Source organism: Haliotis rufescens, unplaced genomic scaffold, assembly GCF_023055435.1.
Source record: "Haliotis rufescens isolate VD_foot unplaced genomic scaffold, xgHalRufe1.0.p SCAF_1, whole genome shotgun sequence".
Classification (NCBI taxonomy): Eukaryota; Metazoa; Mollusca; class Gastropoda; order Lepetellida; family Haliotidae; genus Haliotis; species Haliotis rufescens.
The window spans coordinates 21,667,523-21,694,107 of record NW_025963779.1 but is presented as its reverse complement, the minus strand read 5'-3'; the positions used below and the strand labels follow the sequence as shown (position 1 = coordinate 21,694,107).

Below are 26,585 nucleotides of genomic sequence, written 5' to 3'. Positions count from 1 at the left end.
TTACAGCCCTGAGGGCACGGGTGGCCCAGTCGTCTAAGGCGCCGCGATTCGCTGTGCAGAGTTGCGTCCCTTGGCACGCCAGAAACCTATGATTGTGGGTTCGAATCCCTGTTCGCCCCAATTATGTTTCTAGGTTTGTCAGCACCATACCCGTGCTCGTGGGTTTCACCGAAGTGGTAAACGTCTGAGACCAGCATCACTTCGGGCTTTCCTCCCACATTAAGCTGACACGCCGTGATATAACTGGAATACTGTTAAAAGCGGCGTTAAACCCAACTCACTCACTCACACACTCTTACAGCCCTATTGTCTGAACATTTTGCCATACTTCCCCAATGTCTGAACAACATTTGGCCATACAACAGTAATATCTCAACATCTTGTCATATAGCACTGATGTCTGAACAACATAGTGCCATGCAACTCCTCTGCCGGAACAACGTCACTAACAATACTATCTGAACAACCTCTTGCCATACTTTCTTCAGGTCTGAACATCTTGCCATACAGCATTTATGTTTTTCAGTCACCAAGTAAAGGTTTTATACCAACATACTCTAATGATGCCATTCCGTCGTAATACAGGCACCACAACATAAGCGTCCACACCAATATCTACTAAACGGAAATTAAAGTAAATATGACCTCTTCTCCACTCCGCGCACCTGTTTCACCTCACGTTGGATAACATCTTTACTGAACACACGCTCCGGAAACTAAGGGCGTCGGTTCAATGCTTGTATACAAAAGTATGTGTCGATTCCCTAATTGAAACAATATGTTAAATCTGTACGTAAAATAATTAATTGTTAAACCCACAAACAACCAACATATGGTATACAATCAACAATTATATCCCAAAATGAACTAGGTTTACAAATCAATACAAATTACTACACAGCAATTACAATGGTAGTACACAATAGAGTGGTAGTACAATATTCAGTGGCAGTATAAAATGTGAGAGCAGTGGACATGACAATGACAAGTTTAATAATAATCACCTCGCGGCAACAGTGGTCAAGTTTCCGAGATGGGCCTAGGCTGGGAATCCGGGTGATAAGTGATCTTCACACGAAAGCTGGTCTCGATGTAATGTCAGATGAAATGTGAGATGAGACAGGGACGCGCCCGTTCCAATTATTTAGACTTACCAGCTTCCAGCACATTCTACAAAGTGTCAGACCAGTCATCCCAAAATGTTCCACATGTGTCTATAACGCATGACAACCATCCATGCTATTCCGGAAGTTTATAGATAATTCCGGCATCTAAATATAACTACCTCGCCACTGCTTACATTAAATAGTATTACATTCCTGACAATTAATCATTGTCCAAATACAATGAAATGAACTTCTACTTAATCTCAACAGAAACAATGTAATGCAGTTACAATCATTGTTTAACTATAAATTAACTTCCATATAAGAAAAGTCATAGGCCACAACGAATTGATTGTTCGTCGGAATAGCAGCTTCCTTTCTCCTGAATGATATACTGAACCGCAAAAGAAACGTCACCCAAAGTAACATTGCATGAAAAGTTGTCATTTAAATATCTGGGTACTTTTTGTCAAAGTTTCTACAATTTAACATTACCTTGTCCGGAAAAATGAAATTTGATGATAGAAAAACAAAGCAGATGACAATAAAACCGATCACCCAAACAGACTCGTGGGGCGGTCCGAACATCATGGTGTGGGTGGAATTGGTCTTGCACAGAGGCTCGGCCCTGTGGTCTTTCAGAACATCGGTCCAGGAAGAGGCAATAGTGTCACAGTAGCTCGGTACATTTATCAAGTCTTGAGACCACACGCCATACCTTATTTGGCACGTCGCCTCAACCACGAGTTTCAGCATGATAATGCCCGTGCCCACACTGCGAGAGCAACACGAGAATTCCTCCAGCAGAATGGCATCAGAACCATGCAGTGGCCTGCCCTCAGTCCCGATTTAAATACCATTGAGCACCTGTGAAACGAGATTCAAAGACGGCTGAATGACGTCCGACCAAGGCCGACAACTGCAGCTGAACTGCGTCAGGCGTTCCTCAGAGTGTGGGCTCTAGTGCCTATGGCCTTCATCAACCGCCTCATCCATTCCATGTATCGACTTTGCACGGCAGTCTTCAATGCACATGGCAGACACACGAGATACTGACTTGTGATGACATTTTCTCAGAGACTAGTGTTGTGTTTCACTTTAAGAGCATTTGACACTTTAATTTCAACCTTGGTGATCAGTTTTGCCAAGTTTCATCCTTTTAATATGTCTCAAAGTATGTTTACAGTGTTTGGACAAATAAGATTTCTCATATATCTGTCCATGGTGACGTTTCTTTTGCGGTTGAGTATATAAAATAATTGAAGGAGAAGGGGATTTCAAACGACATAAGACCTGTTCATCTACGTTGTTAACATAATTCCCTCTGGAGTTTGTTCCCATCACATCGTACAGCTCCTCACTCATCACAAAACAATCTGACGAACAAGATCCGTATGTTCAGTGTGTTATGCACAGGTCTGTTATACAACAATCACCTGTTAGATACAGCTTGCACAACACCTACCTGTTGACCCTGCCCACGTAGACAGTTACTATAAACACGTTTCACAAAAGGAATCATGTTTCTATAAACGAGGAGATGCTGGGTATTTTTTTCTGTTATGTTTGTTCCAGCTCCTCTCAAGGTGGGATCACCCACCTGCTCCCGTTATAGGACTGATGAAGTCAGACCACGGAGATGATTAATCTCGGTTTGGGGGCTGCAGATTTGTCTCCGCCTAATTTTGCTGTTTCAGCAGATCATTTGTTGCTACAAGGAAGCGGTGTATCGTGTCTGATATAAACCATCCACTGTATCTGTTGTCCTGTGGCTAGTAGCTGCTATATACCCGAGAATGCCAGTTGCCCTCTGACATTTAGTAATATCGATATGCGAGACAGTCATCTTGTTTCCCATCGTGTAATTGTTTATACATTTGCATGTTCATATCTCATCCGAGTTTCGATTCGGAGGCATAAAAAAATAGAAGTTCAGTTGTGATCAAAATGATTTTTTTTATTGAATTAAGAAGAAAACTATCCATCGAAAACATTTCTTTTCATGTGTTGTGAAACAAGACTTAGTTTGTATTCCAGTCGAAAGAAGTTAAAGGACACCGAATTCTTTCATATTACTATAGTTAATCTGTCAAGCCATGAGAAGCCGTGACAGATTAACTATAGTAATATGAAAGAATTTTGTGTTCTTCAGCTACTTTTGAGTAGTAGTATATCGGCATCAGTCCGGACGATCTCGCACTCTCACACACACACTCTCACACACACACTCTCACTCACTCTCACACACACACACACGCACTCACTCACTCACTCACTCACACACACTCACACTCACTCACACACACACTCACACTCACACACCTCGGTAGCTCCGTGATCTGGGCGAGAACAAGGACCGCACGTCGTACGGGCGTTAAACAACATTCTTGCAGTCCTTCAGTCGTTTCACGTATCATTTACTATTAGTCTCAAAGTCGCATTGCTATCGATGTTTGTTGGTCCTGAAATACTCAGACATCATGTCTACTTACATTGAAGAACGTACGCGTCTTGTCAAGATTCTGTATGTGTGATTTCATCAATTCTGTGCCTTTACAATGGAACACATAGAATCAAATGAGTGCTTAAGAACGCATCACTAATTCCAGTGATTAAAGAAATCACCATCTTGTTCCAATCACAAGGTTCAGATAAGATGGGATTTCACTTGAGAATATATTTTTTTACGCCTCGCTTCAAGACAAACAATGTTTTTTTTATTAGAAGTGGGGAGACAAGCATTTTTTTGATCCACAATACTATTTAATGACATCCAGCATGTCCAGTGGACGATATATTTTTTAGTTAAAACCTTAAGATATATTCTCTTTCGTTTTTGGCATGAGATTTTCCGATTTTAAATCCCAGTCTTAACCACTCTTCCAACCTACAAATACTCCCCTGGCCTGAAGTTTGAAGTTGAATATGTATAAGCACCCATGGGATATATATGAGTGAGTGAGTCTGATTTTAGCAATATTCCAACAATATCACGGCGGGGGACACGATAAATAGGCTTCATATTGTGCACCCATGTCGGGATTCGAACCTTGGTCTTCGGCGTGACGGGCAACCCCTTTAACCACTAGGCTACCCTCCGTCCCTGATATATTTGAAACATACTGGTACGCTGTGATGTTCGTCATCTGCTGGGGATTGTGGAGTGGAGGTATGTTTATAAATGATGGTTTCACAAACAGGATCCACCTGCAATAAACATTTCCCACATATCATCTCCTAGACCCGAATGCTATCCACGGCACCATGATGTTCTGGAATGTACTGAAATGTCATATTACATTACCTCCCGGTCACGTTAGCCAACGTCGGCCTACGCGACCGCCCACCTGTTGAGTGAGGTATGCGACTGTCTCCCACATTGGGAGGAGGGAGAAGCAATTCAAAGACATTGTTTCGCATTCAGTTTATAGAGGATCACGTTAAGCACGTGTTTTCCGTATTATTCTTGCTGAATTATGCACGTGCAAAACCGCCCGGGTTGACTGAGAATCGTTGACTGCTGCAGTTATCTCCCTTGCTCTGATCCCATTTATGCGTTAATGATGTCGCGATAGTCAGACATGTCAGCTTCCCGTGCTTCTGACGTTCTCTGTCACGGAGTTTATGAGGTTGTATTAAAGCATTACTGCCTTGTATGTGGCGTTTGGGTCTCCCATAAACGCTATAAAACGATTGCTTTCACGCTGAAGTCCCGGGGTCGATAGAGTGCTGAATACAATTTTTCCGTATCACACACTCACTCACTCACTCACTCACTCACTCACTCACTTTATATGATAAATAAACCTCGACGGCGCATATGATGTCTGCGTACCCGGTATTGTGTTAAGAATTTTGTCACGCATGTGTGGCTATAAATGACACACGGGTATCTTTGGCGCGTAAATTCGTTGTACAGAGTTGCGTCTCTTTGGCTCGCAAGAATCCGATGATCGCTACCTTGGATTCCTGATTCGCACCATTCTTGACATTGTCACCGCCATAACCGTGGGAAACGTCAGACGTTACTCCAGCATCAAGTTGCCACGTAATGATACACAAACTGAACCTGACGATGGGCTAGCCTGGAGATTATAGCGATCGTTCGTCACGGAAATTATAATGGAAATTCATTATGTCCGATTTGTTTTTATGGGGTTTTTTACTTCATCGTGTGCCTATTATATTGCATCGTCCAGCTGCACTTTCTAAACGTTTCTACATGGAACACACAATCACCAGATCATGTCTGCTAAACGTCAAATAAGTTGCATTTGGGATGAGTTTTGAAAACTTTTTTAATCATTTCTATTGCTCATTTCAGAGCGCTGAATGTATAATAATACCCTCTTCCCATGCGCTAGTTGATTGCAAACCCTACCTGCATCATATCGTCTGACAAGTTGTGTGTACGAACAACCATTAAGTGATTGCGATCGTCCCTCTGGAGAATTACAAGTACCATATTGACAACTGTGTGGTCACGATCGCGTGCAGCGCGTGCAATGCGCGTGACAGGACCGCATGACCAGATTCCAATCCCGCTGCTAATTCCACACCATAACACTTTGAAGCGGGAACTATTTGGTCTGGCGGATGTGGATAGCTTATAAAAACACGTTGTTGGCCCAAATGATGAGCGCCCTACAGCAGGACTAACAGTAATTCCTACATACCTATACGCAACGAGCGGGGATCATTGATTTTCAGGATTGTTCCATATAATAGACGATCTCTATTCCTTAATGACGACCAGACCTCCTCGCTTCCATTTTAGCTGATTAGCAGATGCCCGTTTAATGAAGCGATGTGGAGTTAATGACAGCCCAGTCCCACAGATGGCATTTACTTGAGCTGGGAGCGACAGTGACCGGACGGAACACAGCGCTCAGGCTTCATAAAACCCATCAACTTACGTACCAGGAATTACATGTCACCTTGACCCAAATGATTAGTAAATTCAATTTATCCGAGCCGACAGGGTATGAATTATTTGAATCTTTATAAACATAGACTACATGCAAGTTGATTGAATACAAGTATTGTAATGAAATATATTTAACATGTTGTTTATCCTGTCTGAACCGCGTAAAAAAGCAAAATAATTCTGAAATGATAAGCGGTGTTGTGGCCTTGTGGTTAAAGTGTTCGTCCGTCCTAGCGGGTTCTTTTCTCCGCTTGGTTATTGTGCATGAAACTCATTCTAACATTTAGTCTATGAAATTTTATATTACACAATACCCTTCTCGACTCTAAAAAACATAATTTTCCCGATGCTGATTTCATATGTGGATTAGAGCTAGCTAGAGCTGGCTAGACTTGTTTTGTATACATATCTAGATTGGGTTTTCTCTTCATAAAATAAATATGTTCCACAGTCATGGTGCAGGACTATCGTTCTTGGTGCCCCCTGACGTTATGTGGAGAGTTGCGTCCCTTGGGCACGCCAGAAACCTATGATTGTGGGTTCAAATCCCGGTTCGCCCCGATTATGTTTCTAGGTTTGTCAGCACCAAACCCGTGCTCTTGGGTTTCACCGAAGTGGTAAACGTGTGAGACCTGCATCACTTCGGGCTTTCCTCCCACATTAAGCTGACACGCCGTGATATAACTGGAATACTGTTAAAAGCGGCGTTAACCCAACTCACTCACTCATTCAGCTCTTTGACTCCGATACGATACCTCACTGCGTGAATACCTGAAGACACCCCTTTGAAGGCCGCGTGAACTTTCTAGTCAACGAATACAATGGAGGAAATTGGATCGCGATACATTAATGCCGCGCTGTTGTAGTGTAAATAGTTCATGAGTCCTGTCGTGTAGCACGCCTCTTCATAATATTGAATGAGAGACTAAAATACAGTCTTCCTCAGTAACAATGAGAGTACGAAATAAATGTGAGTTATCAAACAATTTGTGTGTGAACAAAAACATCTTCATGCGTCTAAGTAGAGAAGAGAAACAGACATTTGCGTATTATCGTAGAGAACAACAGATTCATGCGTTTTGTCGTAGAGAACAACAGAACCATGCGTATTATCGTAGAGAACAACAGAATCATGCGTTTTGTCGTAGAGAACAACAGAATCATGCGTATTATCGTAGAGAACAACAGCATCATGCGTATTATCGTAGAGAACAACAGAATCATGCGTATTATCGTAGCGAACAACAGAATCATGCGTATTGTCGTAGAGAACAACAGATTCATGCGTTTTGTCGCAGAGAACAACAGAATCATGCGTATTATCGTAGAGAACAACAGAATCATGCGTATTATCGTAGTGAACAACAGATTCATGCGTTTTGTCGTAGAGAACAACAGAATTATGCGTATTATCGTAGAGAAAAGGAACACAATGTACATATATGTGCGCGTTTCAGTAGAGATTGAAACAAATTAATGTGTGTTATCGTAGAGAACTGGAAGACAATGTACAGTTGTGCGCGTTATCGTACAGATTGAAACATATTTCTACGTAAATGCTTGAGAACATGATCAGATCCATGCGTGTTGTCGATGAGGGCATCTACGTTCATGTCCTTATGATCCCTGAAGATCCGGGGTAGAATAGGTCTCAATCAGTCCACGCTTGCCGTAAAAGGCGACTAAAGGGATCGGGTGGTCATGCTTGCTGACTTGTTTAATGCATACCATCATCAATTGCGTAGATCGATGCTCATGATGTCAATCACTGGATTGTCTGGTCCAGACTCGATTATTTACAGACCATCGTCATATAGCTGGAATATTGCTGAGTGCGGCGTTAAACAACAAACAAAACAAACAAATCATGTCATTGTGGAACCAGGAACCTGTGTCTGTGTTATGCCTGGGATGTAAACAAAAGCAACAAAATCCTTTCCATATTCACAAGCCCCGTGTACAATTCCGACTATAGCTTAAGCATGAGTTTATGAATCACTATCAAATAGTGATGACACCAGGAGTTTGTGAAATGGTGAGCGTATTCTGCCACCAGTGACACCAACAACACAATCCAAGGCAAGCCAAATGTTCACCTGAGTGAGTGAGTGAGTTGGGTTTAACGCCGCTTTTAACAGTATTCCAGTTATATCGCGGCGTGTCAGCTTCATGTGGGAGGAAAGCCCGAAGTGATGCAGGTCTAAGACGTTTACCACTTCGGTGAAACCCACGAGCACGGGTATGGTGCTGACAAACCTAGAAACATAATCGGGGCGAACCGGGATTCGAACCCACAATCATAGCTTTCTGGCGTGCCCAAGGGATGCAACTCTGCACAGCGAATCGCGGCGCTTTAGACGACTGGGCCACCCGTGCCCCCTGTTCACCTGAAAAAACACGGGTAAATAGGGCATTGCGTCACTCGCCATTTATATCACCGATGTATGTTCACAGAACTTCTGAGAGCGTGGAGGGTATGAGTTTGAGATTATCCAGTCGCCATTTTCGCTCATTATCTCACGTTGAGGAAATGATGGTTTAATATTGGTCGGCCAAGTGTCCGTACCATCAATCGTGTCGCATCACCTCGGTGCCAATACTGATAATGGTCTATTTGACCGAGGAGCACGAGGGATGTCAATTTCAACATACTTGCCCAGTAATGATCCCGCTATGAATTATTCATATTTTGCAATCATTGATATTTTCTGTGCATGAATGATAGAAAGCACGTGACCTGTCAGAATTTCATGTTTGACTGATAGCCGCGATTGAATGATCAGAGTGATATATCGTTTTAAATATTGATTATTTATTCCGCAAGACAGCCGACATGGAATCTGTTTACCTTAAAGGTTAAATATTACTTTATGTTTAAAAGCAGTATGATCTCGAAGGAGTTCACATGGGCTAAATGAATCTTTTTCTCGTTACCCCCACACAACTTTAATTAGTTTAGCTAATGGAGACGAATTCCGTTCATATTTAATGTATAAAAGACCGTTCTCGAAATGTTTAATGCCTGGTCAATGTGTGTGCGTGCGAGTGAGTGTGAGTGTGAGTGTGAGTGCGTGCATGCGTGCATACGTGCGTGCGCTCTAACAATGTTCGTTACATTCGATTAATCTCTTGATTTCTTGATACAAAATGTCACACCCTTACACATGATCAAGATGGATGACAATGATGAAGGGACTTGCCTGTGTCCACTTATGTCCACCTGTGTTTTAAGCTCAGGGGACTCTCAGAAATACATGGCCACGATATGAATATGGGGTTCTTAGGCTGGCGACAAGAAGCAAGCTTCACTTGACTTCCAACAAATTTACATAAGTGAATTGATGGCCTTGTGCCTATTATTGATTGAGTTTTCAATGTTACTTTCCAGAACCTCAACCATGCCAAACTATAAACGTGTATCTTTTACCAGAATACAAGTTTTTGTTGAAAGTAACGTGCAGTCTACAATGTTGATGAATTAATGATTCAAACTGCCATCACAAACCAAAATAGTTGCGTCCATCTTTAATTTGTATGTGTTTGTGAGTGAGTGAGTGAGGTTTTACGCCGCTTTTAGCAATATTCCAGCAATATCACGGCGGGGAACACCAGAAATGGGCTTCACACATGTCGAGAATCGAACCCGGGTCTTCGACGTGACGAGCGAACGCTTTAACCATGTGACTCTAACAGTGCGCCTGGTAAAACCCTGCTTCGATGCTGGGTTCCTGACACGAGGAAAGTGTCCCTCAGTGACATGCTTGTCATGTTTAATATTGGTTGGTTGGTTCGTTTGTTATTTAACGCCGCACTCGGCAATATTCCAGCTATATGACGGCGGTCTGTAAATAATCGAGTCTGGACCAGACAATCCAGTGATTAATATCATGAGCATCGATCCACGTATTTTGGATCGATGACATGCATCAACCAAGTCAGCGAGCCTGACCACCCGATCTCGTTAGTCGCCTTTTACGACAAGCATAGTCACCTCTTACGGCAAGCATGGGTTGCTGAAGACCTATTCTACCCCGGATCTTCACGGGTCTGTTTAATAGTGACAGAAACTGGTCGCCAATACTGGAGCAAGTATGACACCATCGTCACCGCCGTGATGATGTAGAAGCCATGTCGCTTCCGAGGCGAGGTTAATCCTGTCACCAGTGTTGTTAAGCAAGCAATGAGCAGCGTTATCAAATTAGGGTTTCTATTCCGTGGGGGTTTCCAATATTCACGTCCATGCTGTCCTGAACCTACTTGCTATTTGTCAGTGGCTTGAATGAAGACGCTCCGTCCTATTGATTGTTGTAGACAGTCACGTTGTTTGCCTGAATGAATGAAGAAGACAGTCAGCATTTCGTGCCATTCATGGTAATACAGCAATCAGTGGGAGTTATGAATGGACTGGTATTCCGACTCTTGCATCGTCGTAAAGTTTTATCGATTTTTGAAAAAATGCAGTGTCAGTGATTTCAATGATGGCTTTTAGTGTCCAAAGAGAATTATCAGTTTGGGCTTGCAATTCCACGATCGATACCGCATGTAGGAGAAATGGTATTGTTGCCAAGAATACTGCCATGAAACTAAGTAATTCCATATGTCTTCTATGGATTTGAAGAAAATGAATAATAGTTATGGCATATCACAGCCCAGTTTTAACAGATAATTCGTGTCTGTCCTTATTTCTTTCGGAATGTAATTCACTTTTTTAGAGGTGAAAATGAACTCGTGTCTCCATTTTGAAAGCGCGCATACACAAGCACGCATGCGTGCACGCTAACCGTGTGGTATTTTATCTTTTGAAGGATAATTTAGTGTTTTCATCGGTGACAGTGGTGTGGCGCATACACACGAACACAGATGCACGCACGCACGCACGCACACACCCACGCAGGCACCACATTGACAAAACACGACTTCCCCAATTATTCTCTACAGACAAAAAGTCACGTGGCCTCCTCATGAGCGATGATTCTAACATTAATATCCAAGAAGCGCACATTTATCGATGTGCTCTCGCTGCAACATCTATGTTTTTTCTATCCGTTTGATCTTGGAATGATCGCCATCTTGATCCGCATCAATCGCCTGTTTGCCGTAGTCCCAGCATCGCTGAATTGAAATTTTTCTGTTATTAAAAGAAACAATATAGGATTTAGATGGCTACACGACTAGTAAATGCTTTACGCGAACGGGTGAACGATTGATAAGGTAAGTTTGAATTAGGTCGTAATATTGTTTTTTTGTTGATAAGTTTAACTGATTAAGAAACACTAAAACAATTGTGTTGTTCCCTGTGAAAACTGTATTTCAGAAATGTATTTACGGTGGGAATAGAATTTTAATGAAAATAATATGAACAGGTGTGTATCGATAATCTCACACAACCCACAGCAGCGCAATTTTTACCTCGGTCAACAGATCAGTTTACAACCAAATTGCTTTCTCGACTCCATAGGAGTATACAACCTCAGCTGCCTGGCGATAGGAGATTCGTCATTAACAAGTCCATTTAATCCTATCGGGTACCCATTTCCTACCTGGTGAACTGCCAAAATTCGAACTAAGTCAGTTGTCGAAAGAGATAAGACATGTAACTTAGCCGATGTTTCAGTATGCTGCACCATACTCTGAAGCTCAGGCGCGATGACGCTTTCCGCGCGGTCACCCCTCCACTACGATTGCCACCGGCGTTATTTACCTTCACCTGATTCGTTGCCTACGCACTATGCACACATCCTGGTGCCACTAAAATGCTTCAGGGCCCGTGAAGATCCGGCGTAGAATAGGTCTTCAGCAACCCATGCTTGCTGGAAAAGGCGACCCCGCTTGTCTTAAGAGGCGACTAACGGGATCGGGTGGTCAGGCTTGCTGACTTGGTTGATGCATGTCATCGTTACCCAATTGCGTGGATCGATGCTCATGATGTCAATCACTGGTCCAGACATGATTATTTACAGACCGCCGTCATATAGCTGGATTATTGCTGAGTGTTACAAAAAACAAACAAACATAATATCAAAAGTCCTTCAGCATTTTCTTTGTGATAATTAGAGTGGCGGATGCTAGCGGTAGAGCAGGGCATGCTTACACTTTTCGCGATCAGCTGGTGTCATCACTGATTCTCAGTGATCCAGTCGTAAAATTTTCACTATAATTATGACGTTTACGCCTATTGAAATCGCTTTCAGCAGATACTCGAGACTGACTATTCTCTGGCGTCAGGGGCAAGCAACTCTATGTTGAAACCAGCCTCAATAGGTTCCAAACATCCTATGTGTGTAAGAGCCGACTAAAAGGAGAATTGGAAAAAAAATTGGTTAAAATGTGACAAGGCTTATATATTGTCGTGCCTCGACGGTGATGATCGTTGCTTATGTTATCAATCACTGGTTTATGCGGGGGCCATACTAATAAACCGCCGCGAGGTAGCTGGAACATTGCTATCCTTGTTTTTAGAAAAACAACATTCACGAACTCAATCAGTGACGAGTTAAGTTGTGTCTTACCACTTTGAATGTTCCACATTTTTGTGGCAACAGTGATCTCCACCGTCCTAATGATAGTACTTCAGAATAAGTGGCGGGGGATACTAAACAAGGCAAGGGACTATATGATGGCAGATTCTTGCCGAGACGCAATCTCTTTGCGTGTGAAATGCCTCAGAATAATCCAACTTGAGAGTGGTGGTGGAAATAGATAACACGCTGCCGAATAAATAAATGTCTTAGTCACGTTAGTGCTACAGCGAGGCAGCTTTAGTGTGTTTAGTTTGAACAGTACTTCAGTTATACCACGGCTTGTCTTCCACATGTGAAGGGAAAGATGGACGTGATGCAGGTCAAGACGTTTAAATTACCACTTTTTGATAACCCGCGATAATGGGCATATATGGCGCTGAAGTAACTAGGAACATGATCTCAGCCGATCCCGGCCTATCAGTGACCTCTCCTGTCAGTGAGTGAGTGAGTATGGTTTTACGCCGCTTTTAGTAATATTCCAGCAATATCACGGCGGGGGACACCAGAAATGGGCTTCACACATTGTACCCATGTCGGGAATCGAACCCGGGTCTTCGGTGTAACGAGCGAGCGCTTTAACCACTAGGCTACCCGACCGCCCCTCTCCTGTGAGTAACCATGTATGCTGGATGATGGTATCACGATGCCCATGACGAGGAGTTAACGTTAATATTTGACAGTGCGCGTGTATATAGTTGCAAACTCATAGTGACCAATTTCATGTTCGTCACAACGGTCGCCAACTCCAATTGTGCTAAACACCCAATTACATCAAAGTACAGTTTAATCTTAGGATTACGGAAAGAGTTGTGTTGCTTTTATTTATGAGATCATCTGTACTATGAGCCTTGGTAGGATGTTGTTGTTGGTTGGTTGGTTTGTGGTTTAACGCCGCACTCAACAATATTCCAGCTATATGACGGCGGTCTGTAAATAATCGAGTTTGGACAAGACAATCCAGTGATTAATATCATGAGCATCGATCCACGTATTTTGGATGGATGACATGCATCAACCAAGTCAGCGAGCCTGACCACCCGATCCCGTTAGTCGCCTTTTACGACAAGCATAGTCGCCTTTTACGGCAAGCATGGGTTGCTGAAGACCTATTCTACCCCGGATCTTCACGGGTCCTTGGTAGGATGTACTCTGAAGTCGAACTTGACATGGCCACCAATATAAACACTTGTTCCCTTTTTGTCCGGGTGGTGCAATTCGTCCATGATCCCTTCACGGAAGATCTGTTAGTGTCAATGTGTATCGGATGATGCCATCAATAGGGCGTGGTTATGTTTGTTGTTTGATCAAGGTTACAACATTCAAGGCATCAGTTAAGCTTTCAAAATAGTTTTATGGTAGACATTTTGAGGACATTTCCAAATTGTACACATCAGACAAAAATGATGTCCGATGCAATTCCCTATTTTGACTTGCACTACACGTTTCCGTGTTTGTTCAGATGAACAATTGATTTGCCTCTGCATGTGTGTGTGACAGGTGCCACCGGTGGGGCAGGATACACTCACCTTTTCGCGAACGGGTTGGTTTCATCACTATTTGATAGTGATTCATAAACAAATGTTCATGATCTGGTCGAAATCGTACAATCGACTCTGCTTTTTGCAGATGTTACCATTGTATAATTTATGGAAAGGGTTTTGTCACGTGCAGTTATACATGAAAGTATTTCGATTGTCATAACTGGGTTAATTCACAACGTCATAGCCTTTTAGCCTGTTATGTGTTTTCGTGGTGGTTACTACTATGGTGTGAGAAGTTAATTGTTGTTTACATGTAATATGTTTACATTACTGTTTACCCTGATAGCAAATTTAAAGTTAACAGTCATTTGCAAAATATGCCGTCTTTTGGTGTTGAAATCTTCGTTGAATCCAAAGATTGCTGGCTCAATGTTGTAACAATGTAGAGTATTCATCTTTCCCTGCAAACATATTCTTGATTTTTGTCAACTTTGCCTGACAACGGTATAAGGATCTGAAACGTCGCCTTCACAGTAAATAAAGAAGTTGTTATCCATAAATTGTCTCTGCATTGTCATCCGCCAACTGGACCGCCTCCGTGGTCTAATGGTAGAGCGTCCGCCCGGAGAGCGGAAGGGCCGGGGTTCGCTCGGCATAAAGGGGCTAAAACAAGGACTGGTCGGCTCGGAGTCAGTATACTGTGTGTGAGTGGGGTATTTATGTTAAACTGCGGCATGGTATCTCAGTGAGCTAGCACTATAAATCGGCATCAGTCCGGACTAGTACAAGCAGCCACACGCAAACACACAATGCCTATCAAACAATTCAAGCATATTCTTCGTATAACAGGTGCGCTACGGTGCCCTGGTACTATCGGTAACTTATTAAATGCTATCAATCTACATCTTAATAAAAAAGATAAATAAAAGTGACAAAATAAAAGTAATCTCTGCTCAAAACAGTCCATTGTGTTTATGTGTTTATGGATCCTCTCAAACATCAAATGGTATTGATACCAGGTGAAACCTAGTCTTAACCTTTGACCCCTGTGAGACATTCAGCATAAGCTTCTTGATTGCATAGCGTATTGCAATTTGAAGGCATAAAGTGGAATACAAATAAATATCGTATCACTTCCACTGCTGTCTGGAAGCCCATGTTCTTTCACCGAAAAGTTAGGATATCTACCTGCTCAGGCTAATGAAATTCATAAAGAGTTTGAACCATATTAGCCTATGTATTTGGACATTATTGTAGCATTAACTACAAACACATCCCTTAAAATAATGCCGATCTAATATACTAGCCGTTGAGCTACCATAATCCAGTCTTTTGCTAGAAATTGAACCACTGATAAATAAATACGCTTAATCGCTGCCAATAATCGTCACAATTCCCCAGTGCCATCGTATATAAAACTCACCACATCGTGCGCGTCTTGGTAAAGCTAGATATGTTTCTAATATCAAGTTGTACTAATACAATAAAGTATGGGTGATGTACTGGAATATCCATCCATCAATATCTCCCGGCGGTCCACTTCTAGGTCAGTTATATATAGCCCCGAGATGACAGATAGACGGTGAACACTCCTCGAATACAGCAATTGGCAGCAATTTGACAAACATTTACCGCCGTTCCTTGGTGCCTGGCAGTGCCGTTCTCCCTCTCCACCATGGAATAATCTCAACATCTCCGACTACGACCGGGTATACATCATGAACCAGGTTAGTATATTTGCAGTTCAACAAGCAACTTTCAATTGCTTACTGTATTAGTCTCTTCTGCGTTGATGTTCATCAAAACGGTTATTGGATGTAAAGATGAAGATTACAGAAATCAACAACGCTGGTCTTTCAAATGTTATGTTGTGAGTGTCAGAACATCAGCCTATACAACGTAGTCAGTTCATTGCAAACACTTAACATCAATCCGTCTATCATCACTCGCTACACTTGATTTCAACCTAGAATACACGCGTAAAGATTAAGCTAGTTGCATATAACCAATTCGTATGCAGCACGTTTTTTTGCGATGGGTTTTAACCTTAATGAATATTGGGAATATTTTCCGAAGACACGCTCGTTGGCAACTTAGATGTATTTGGCTCTCTCCTCGTACGGCATTATCCTAAAGACTTCATAAAGCATCCTAACCCTACTTGAGTCCTCTGTGAAGCTAGGTATAACAGCTCCTTGACTGATGTCGCCTATATCCCTAAACATCAAGCTACAATGTAGTAAACAATAGTAAGGAAACAGGGCTTTTGATTTAAACATATTTTATTGCGGAAAACCAAATGGATTAGGCACAAGTGACACACTTACGAGGCCTTCTCCTATATACATTTCATTACATTGTGGTGTGTTAATTCTGTGGTGCAGAATAAATGTAAAGTGCATAGGAATTGCAAGTAATGAGAAAATATAATAACACACACATATTCATATATATACAGTATTACACACAAACACATATACCTACATACACTCACACATACATCCTCATATAAACATCTGATGCATTTTTCATTTTTGGTATACAATGGTACATGATATATTTATAAAATAACACAGTAGTTAATAACTACATGTAATAGACATTTAAAATTTATGTGAAGGGCGGGAAACAGGGAATGTCTTTGTTAAATCACGTATCGCAGACTAATCTTTGAAAGTTCTCTTTTCGCTGTGAAGTGTATATTTCCCTTAATGATGTTCACGCCACAAATCTTCACGCCTCAAATCTTCACTGGGCATTTTTTAACTTAAATTTGAACTGAAAATCAATGCCTGCAATTTCAATTTCCCTAGCCGTGGGTGCAATTAGTCCATTATTTATGAAGATGACTCTATAAATAAACATTGTGAAGAACTCTAGTGCTCGTCTCAGGCAGAACGCCGTTTGTTGCAACACCGCCATAACCCACGGTTCTTGGTGAGGTCCAACTATTTTTACTTAGATCCAACTATTTTTACTTAGATCCAACTGTTTTTACTTAGATCCAACTGTTTTTACTTAGATCCAACTATTTTTACTTAGATCCAACTGTTTTTACTTAGATCCAACTATTTTTACTTAGATCCAACTGTTTTTGCTAATAGCCAATTGTTCTTGTTGCGATCTAACAGTTCTTGGTGAGACCCAGCTGTTTTGGTGAATATTTAGTTGTTCTCGCAGAAAACAACTGTTCTTGCTGAGGTCCAATTGTTCTTTTTGTGTGATCCAACAGTTCTTGATGAGTTCCAACTGTTTTTGCTGAGGTTCAAACGTTCATGATTGTGGACCTGCAACTGGCCACGGAGGGCACACACACAGGTATGCCACATGACGGCAGACTTGGTTACACAGTTCTGATCAGAAAACTATTCTCTTTTGACATTGTCCTCCTGTCCAAGCGTACTACGCATGACACCTTGTCCCTACTATCCGAGAATACTACTTTGAGACTGATTATCAGTGAGTGAGTGAGTATGGTTTTACGCCGCTTTTAGCAATATTCCAGCAATATCACGGCGGGGGACACCAGAAATGGGCTTCACACATTGTACCCATGTCGGGAATCGAACCCGGGTCTTCGGCGTGACGAGCGAACACTTTAACCACTAGGCTACCCGACCGCCCCCTGATTATCAGACTGTGGTTTTGAGATGGTGGGGTGGCGCTGGTACCTCACACTGAATACCCAGAGTCGATTCCTAAACTGGGTACAGTGAATAATGTAGAGGGACAAATGCCGGATCTATTAGTATCTCATAGTACATGCTCACACCATCAGCTGCCGATCTCCATGTACATGCTCACACCATCAGATGTCGATCTCATAGTACATGCTCACACCATCAGCTCCCGATCTCCCTGTACATGCTCACACCATCAGTTGCCGATCTCCTTGTACATGCGTACACCATCATATGTCGATCTCATAGTACATGCTGCCATAATCAGATGACGATCTCCTTGTACATGCTTACACCACCAGCTGCCGATCTCCTTGTACATGCTTACACCATCAGCTGGCGATCTCCTTGTACATGCTTACACCATCAGCTGCTGATCTCCTTGTACATGCTCACGCCACCAGCTGTCGATCTCATAGTACATGCTCACACCATCAGCTGCCGATCTCATAGTACATGCTTACACCATCAGCTGTCGATCTCCTTGAACATGCTTACACCATCAGCTGTCGATCTCCTTGTACATGTTCACACCATCAGCTGCCGATTTCCTTGTGCATGCTCACACCATCAGCTGCTGATCTCCTTGTACATGCTTACACCACCAGCTGCCGATCTCATAGTACATGCTTACACCATCAGCTGCCGATCTCATAGTACATGCTTACACCATCAGCTGCTGATCTCATAGTACATGTTTACACCATCAGCTGCTAATCTCATAGTACATGCTTACACCATCAGCTGCTGTTTTTAATAGTACATGCTTACACCATCAGCTGCTGATCTCACAGTACATGCTCACACCATCAGCTGCTGATCTCACAGTACATGCTTACACCATCAGCTGCCGAACTCATTGTACATGCTTACACAAGGTGTCCCCCGCCATGATATTGCTGGAATATTGCTAAAAATGGCGTTAAACCAAACTCACTCACTCACACATTCAGGTGAAGTTAACCAGTACATGTTGTTTGCCGTTGTCTGCCCCTGACTGTCCATAGCAGAGTAAATGCCATCATAACACATGAAGTCGTAACATGTTAGACATCACTTCGCTGATGCATTATTCACAAGGATGGCGATCGTCACTCAGTTTCCCTGGCCCTCTGCCCACTAACGAATCCCTTATAATTAGGGAAATATAGGCACACCGCAAACAGCTTGTGCAACAGCTGATTCTCCTTGAAATCGCAACCGTTAAGAGTTTTAGCCTCTTATTCTACCGTCATTTCAGGACACTTGTGTTAATTCTCGTCTGTGTTTGGAACATGCTGTATGAGCGTAGCATGTTTCAAGTGTATTCCAAGAACTATAGGTTCCAAATATACATGAGGAGGAGGGGGGGGGCGGCATGGGTGGCCCAGTCGTCTTTAATTCGCTGTGAAGACAAGGCATGCCAGGATCCTATGGTCGCTGGTTCGAATCCAGGTCTCATCCAGATATTACCATACCCTCCCTCTTGCGTTTCGACAAAGAAGTAAAACATCGAAGACGTGCCCTGTGAAGTGTTTTTTTCTTCACATTAAGCTAACTCGTTGTGATGTACTGAACGACAAAACAACCACACTCTAACATTATTGTAAGGGGAGCTGCCAGATACCAGATGGTAACCTTGGTAAGTCAAGTCACTGACGGATCCTAGACAAATAGTTTCTGCAAAGGTTTCGGTTTCTGGGCATACCTATCCATTTTCAAATTTGGTCTGTAGATAATCACTCGTGAAAGATCACCCACATCAGTCACTGTTATGTATGTTAAAGGTCACATGACGGAAAGGAATCTGAACAAACTTTTTGTGAGAATTCGATTTTCAGCCAAATTCTTCAATATCAAATTCATTGTATAGGTCAAAGACTACAGGGCGACGTGTTAGCTGCTCTGGGACCGGTTGCAAATATATATTCAATATTTCATATTGTGCTCCGTTATAACACGGTCAAGGGTCTTAAATTATTCACTTCTCGTCTAAAGGGTATAAAATCACAATACATATTGTTTAAGATCTCGCTTTACGTAAAAACCATCCGTCGTCTAGTAAGTGCCAGATACCGTTATCTTGCTGTTAAGAACCATGGTGTTATTCTGCGTGGTGTAATTGCCATCTCCTTAAGGATAGATCTGACAAACTGAGCATGCAATAGGCAAATGTGTTTTATCTATCCTTGCTATCTGTGTTTTAGTTAATTAAGGCACTCTCACAGCACGTTCCGTGATGAGAGTTATTGAACACGCCTCGTTGTTACACAAATAAACACCAACCATATGTCATCTGCTTGCAGACCAGGTAAAGGGCACTCTGCTAATCACGGGCACATAAAAACACATCGATAACAGTCGCTGCACCAAATATGTGTTAACTCGGGGGGGGGACATACATGTATATGCTGTGAAAGTGCATATGTATACAACATTAATTCCTGTACGTACTGATGCAATGAGAGTCGCCCGATCTTAAACCAACATTGTGTATATATTGGCAAGTGTCCTTGTCTAAGTTCCAGAAATTCATGAGGTATTTATGTCGGTGAGAGAGTTCACGTTGGTGACTGATCATGTAGTTTAGATGTCTTATGTTGGCTGGATGTCTTTCGTCGGTCAGAGTTCTTATGTTGGACGGGTGTCTTATATTGATCAGATGTCTTATGTTGGTAAGATGTCTTATGTTGATCAGATGTCTTATGTTGGTCAGATGTCTTATGTTGGTCAGATGTCTTATGTTGATCAGATGTCTTATGTTGATCAGGTGTCTTAAGTTGGTCAGATGTATTATTTGGTTAAATGTCTTATGTTGGTCAGAGTGTTATGTTTAATTTTTCTTATGACCGCCGTGATATTGCTGGAATATTGCTAAAATCGGCGTACAACCATACTCACTCACTCGCTCTTATGTTGGTTAGAGTCTTATGTGTTCAGATGTCTTATTTGGTTAGATGTCTTATTTGGTTAGATGTCTTATGTTGGTTAGAAGTCTTATGTTGATTATTTGTCTTACGTTGGTTAGTTTCTTATGTTAGTTAAAATAAGATGTCTTATGTTGGTTAGAAGTCTATGTTGATCAGATGTCTTATTTGGTTTGATGTCTTATTTGGTTAGATGTCTTATGTTGGTTAGAAGTCTTATGTTGATTATTTGTCTTACGTTGGTTAGTTTCTTATGTTAGTTAAAATAAGATGTCTTATGTTGGTTAGAAGTCTATGTTGATCAGATGTCTTATTTGGTTTGATGTCTTATTTGGTTAGAAGTCTTATGTTGATTATTTGTCTTACGTTGGTTAGTTTTTTATGTCAGTTAAAATAAGATGTCTTATGTTGGTTAGAAGTCTTTGTTGACCAGATGTCTTATTTGGTTATATGTATGTTGTTGTTCATATGTCTTATGTTGGTTGTGTGCGTATGCCGGTTAGATTACTTCTGTTGGTGGTGGTGCATTACCCAACTACACCAATATCTCACGTCATGTGTTAAAAACTGTTCACAGCGGCTTTGACACCAACTCATTCACATCCTTAACCTTCTAGTTTGCCCGTGGGTGTCTCCAAAATACACATAACAGTATTCGCTAGTTCACTCTCAGGTAATGACATCCGTGCTAAATTAACGTAACGATAAACCAGAGAAATACAACGTGACGGCACAAGCGTTAGATAACACCTTCCTGGCGGCTGACACATCACGTTAGGTGAACATTACATCGGCCTTTTATCAGGATAGACCGCCTCTGTGGTCTAGTAGTAGAGCGTCCGCCCGGAGAGCGGAAAGGCCGGAGTTTGATCCCCGGCCGCGTCAAAACAAAATATGGTACTAGTTGTTACCCTGCCTGGCGCAAGGCATTTAGGGGATAAAACAAGGGCTATCCGGTTCTGAGTCTAAGTGTGTCTGAGTAGGGTATTTATATTAATCTCGGCATGGTATCTGAGTGGGCTGGCACTATAAAATCAACATCAGTCCGGACTAGTACAAGCAGCCACAGCATGCACGTCGCTATATAAGTGCAATAATCTTGGACGAGACGTTAAACCCCATTTCACCTAACCTTTTACTAGGATAAATACTTCAACACATCACCCAATGATCTTTTTACATTAATTAATTGACGATATATCAAAACCCGATCCATCTAAGCAATGGTTATTTTTTCACAACATAAATAGAAAGTAAGCCACAATGTAGGCTGGGTAAGTAGCACTTCCTTCCCCACCTACACTCGGATAACGATTCAATGATGCTTCATTTCATACCATAGTCGTTCAACAGACCTTCAGTAAAACTATCATTTTTGTACATATTATATGCCCTAGAAGAGCAGTCAACCACCCCCGCGGAACGTGTCTCTACCCCCACGCCTTCCTGTTAAACACTGATCCTCTGCAGAATTCTTTGAGACCATCATGCTGTACTACTTGTTACACAACTGCTTGTCACAAAACTACCTGTCACAACACAGGCGCCCTCAATTGCCCGGGGGGAAAGCAGGGGTTAAATTATTCTATTCGGTGAACATTAATTAAAATAATATTATCACGATTTACTTCAAGAGCAGTTTCAAACAGCCTACATACAGTACTTCAGATTGAAGGCCCAAGGTGTTGAAGAAGAGTGAAATGTGGGCTGCTATGCAAAAACATTGAAACTATGAACATTTCATTGTCGACATATACAATTTAGATCGTCCAATGTTTTTACCTTTGCCAGACAGCAAGTAACCCGAATTCAATAATGTGTCGCCGTTATGTTATCTTCTAATATCTTCCTTGTAATAAAAGAGCCCGAATTCTCACGGCTCTTTACTTTATCCCATTCTTGGTCGCTTTGTGGCTGGGATATTGCTGAAAACGGTGTAAAAGATCACTTTCACAGTTGATTATTAAGGCATATTCGACATACAAATGTACTTTGAAGAACGGTAACGATATTCATAAATATGATGTAGATACACCATGGGGTTTCGCAGGTTTATTTGCATTAAGAACCAAGATATTTACATGGTGGCTCGGGGGTTTCGTCATCGCAATTCGCGGGGCAGAGTTGCGTCCCTTTGGTTCCAGTCTACGTAGGTCCCAAAGAACCTTAGATTGTCCTTCAGTGTGATATTACTATGACGCCGTCGCAATTCGCGGGGCAGAGTTGCGTCCCTTTGGTTCCAGTCTACGTAGGTCCCAAAGAACCTTAGATTGTCCTTCAGTGTGATATTACTATGACGCCGTCGCAATTCGCGGGGCAGAGTTGCGTCCCTTTGGTTCCAGTCTACGTAGGTCCCAAAGAACCTTAGATTGTTCTTCAGTGTGGTAGTACTATGACGGCGTCGCAATTCGCGGGGCAGAGTTGCGTCCCTTTGGTTCCAGTCTACGTAGGTCCCAAAGAACCTTAGATTGTCCTTCAGTGTGGTAGTACTATGACGGCGTCGCAATTCGCGGGGCAGAGTTGCGTCCCTTTGGTTCCAGTCTACGTAGGTCCCAAAGAACCTTAGATTGCCCTTCAGTGTGGTAGTACTATGACCCCATACCGTACAGTGTTCTACTGTCAGAGGCACCAGGAGACATGGTCACAGCATCTGTGGGCGCAGTCTGGTGTAATTACATGGTTACAAGAATCATTAGAATTTGATTCTTTGGGTATTCTCGGGTTACTTGCCTGAAATGTTCTTGATTTGACGTCTTGGTTTTTAAAGAGTAGTTTCATCTGACCGGAATGTAAAATGGCATTTTGTACCAGAGTATTGGAGTCAAGCATTCTTTTTGTGTGTGTCAGTGAGTGAGTGAGCGTTAGTCCACGCTACATACAGCAATACTACTATTATTACATGGCGATCTATAATTTTGCCCTGTATTAACTGTTGGCGGCAACGATCAACGTCGTCGACACACACTGAACGTTTTGTTTCACCTTCATCAAAGTCAGTGTAAGCAATACAAAAATGTCAGCAATGTTGTTCGTACAAAGACACACTGTGGATCGGGTCGTGCCAGTGGGCATGGGACGTCATTTATATCCACAGCTGGTGACAGTACTTTCAGTCCGATTTACCGATTATTTTCAGGCCGCCGTGATTTCGCTTGAACGTTACTGTCCGCGACGGAAAACAACATCCCCTCATTCACTATGCAGTACACAGTTGAGACCACCTATCATGTGACGGTATCTATGGGAATACGGTATCATTAGCCTACATTTTCCAGTCACAAAAAAACATACAGCAAAGCATGTCGCTGAACCAAGCACCTCATCCTCCACTTAATAATTATGTGAATGTTTTACACCTTGCTTACGTCAGAACAGCGACTGCTTCGGTGTAACTGCTGCTCATGTTAATGTCGCAACAACTGGTTATTCAATCTAACGCTACCATTTGTCACTCAGGGGCTGTTCTGGCAGTATCACGTGGAGGTGTCTTTTCTGCTGGTGATGAGGTGACCAGATTGGCGTCCTCCTGCAAGGTTCGGAGTTGGGGCACCGCGGCCTCACCGCTTTGTAAATCTTTTCGCAGCGTATAAGTCGGTAATTTGGCACTTGGAGCTTAGCTACGTCTGGCTAATTGATACGTGAGTCAAGGGCAGTATAGTCTCACTCGCTTTGTGTTGCGTAATATGAACGAAAGGCACCTGGGTCACTGTAGTCGCAAAGGTGAGGTGAAATTTGGTTTGACGTCGCGTCAGAGATTATTGCACTCATATAGCGACGTGCATGCACGTGTGGGTGTGGGTGTTTGTAGTAGTCCGGACTTTATAGTTCTAGCTCACTGAGATACCATGCCGCAGTTTAACATATATACCCCACTCAGACACAGTATACTGACTATGAGGCGACCAGTCCTTGTGTTAGTGCCTTATGCCGAGCGCCAGACAGGGTAACAACAAGAACCATCTTTTAACGTCTTTTGAGATGACGCGGCCGGGAATCGAACCCCGGACCTTCCGCTTTTCGGGCGGATGCTCTACCACTAGACCACGGAGTCGGTCTGTAGTCGCAGAAGTTGAAATTTGTGGTCAAGACACTGAGAGAAATATATAGCAGAAGACATGTAGAAGGATTGGTTGATTTGTTGTTTTCCAGCTAAAGGACGGCGGTCTGTAAAAAATCGAGTCTGGACCAGATATCCAGTGATTGATGTCATGAGCATCGATCAACGCAATTGGGATCGATGACATGCTTCAACCAAGTCAGCGAGCCCTACCACCCGACCCCGTTAGTCGCCTCTTACGACAAGTAAAGTCGCCTTTTACGGCAAGCATGGTTTGCTGAAGACCTATTCTACCCCGGATCTTCACGGGTCACATGTAGAAGGAGAAAGTGTCTCTGCCGTTATATATGTCTTAAGATGTGTATGAGTGTCTTTGGTGACTGAAAAACGCCACAGTCCGTACGTACACATATGCTCATGACAGAGTCGGAACCGTATAATAAACTCTGCTTTTAGCAGAGGCTTCTTATGAATATGGAAAGGGTTTGTCACTTTTATTTCAGAGATACATGGCCATCTTAAGGTGTTGTGTAGGATTCGACAGTTATCTTCATCCCAACTGTTACCAAAGGATACGCGTTTTGCCTGTCATTTTGGGCTTTTCTCCAACACAGGGGTGACTGAAAAACTGCGCTCAGAGGCGTAAAGTTTAACAACAGATTTGGTTGTAAGAGATCATTTCAGCACATGTCGGTAATATATAGCGTAACCATTTGTTCTTTAATCTGTCGCTGCGCAATGGGCAGATCTCCGGTATAGTTTCCAAGTAGATACTAACAGATGTGTGAGTAGGGCTCACACATTGTACCCATGTGGGGAATCGAACCCGGCCTTCAGCATGACGAGCGAACGCTTTAATCACCAGGCCCACCACCCAGGAAACAAGGAACGATGTCCCGCACAGAGATAGTAAGTAACTGAGGTTCAGTCCAGGCATCTCCAGATAAGCAGAGTTTCCGAATAACCTCGAAAAACAGCGAGTGGGTGACACGTAAGCCATTGCCGAAAGCGAAATATTGATGATGTTAGCAGCAGTACCACATATTACAATAACACGATCACACAGCATTGCCGTTGCCGTTGCCGTGTTGTCGTGAGGGGTAGATTGTGCCGTGAGCTACACACCATGTTGTTGGAGACACCGTCCTTCAGAAACTGAAATAATCATATTTGTCACCATTTCATTGTAGGGTGACTCTACTCGGAGCCGTGGGTACAGATGCCCGTGTTGGCCCACCAGTGAGGAGGTATACGCTACTATTACCTAGATGGTGGAGCAGCACGTCTTTATAGCAGAATATACTTTCAATTGCTTCATATTCGGACCTCATTATCATATTCCAGTCAATTTTTGTGAACTCGTCAATTGCGGGTTCAGTGCAAATTAGAAATACAGACCTGTTGCTTCACTGATTTATGTCATAGTTTGAGCATGCCCGACCCCTCAAAGCGTTCACCCCTCCCTAGCAGCGCCTCCCTGCACCCCCACCCGACCCCAATCCGGACCTCCAACCCCACCCGACGCCACCATACTCGCTTCAAATGCTATATATATTTTCTGTCTTGAGTTTAGTGTAACCTGTTGGATGCCATTTGTATGCCGTCGTATATCGACGAAGGTGTACTGTTTGCCCCTTCGTCAAATGTAGATCTTCATATACCAAATGTTTTTCTTTAAGAGTATTTATTGTGCTAGAGCTATTTAAAATGTTTGTACCACTTCAAATTATTTTAATATGGTTTGCATTGATGTGATCAGCGTGTAAGGCAGAAGGCACAATGGTGGTCAAGTCGTCTCAGGTTCCGATGCTCTGTGTTCAGAGTTGCGCCACTTTCCCGTGCCAGGATGCACTGATACTTCGTCTCGATTATGGTCCTTGGTGTTTCACCGTCAATTCCCTGCTCGC

At 42.6% G+C, this 26,585-nt stretch overlaps 1 protein-coding gene across 4 annotated transcripts in view; it reads left to right on the top strand.

Annotated features, from left to right (window-relative positions):
* Nucleotides 1-26,585, top strand: part of LOC124114595 (calmodulin-A-like) — a 208,107-nt gene that overhangs the window by 5,675 nt on the left and 175,847 nt on the right. Inside the window, exons 1-2 of one of the 4 annotated variants that reach the window (XM_048393144.1) lie at nt 15,659-15,762; nt 25,869-25,925. The exons of 1 other annotated variant lie outside the window; for it this stretch is intronic. In XM_048393144.1, the coding sequence (XP_048249101.1) occupies nt 15,754-15,762; nt 25,869-25,925 (66 nt within the window). In that variant the 5' untranslated portion in view covers nt 15,659-15,753. Of the gene's footprint in view, nt 1-15,658; nt 15,763-25,868; nt 25,926-26,585 lie in introns of those variants that run through there. 2 more of the 4 variants (XM_046475248.2, XM_046475252.2) reach the window with 2 other exon arrangements.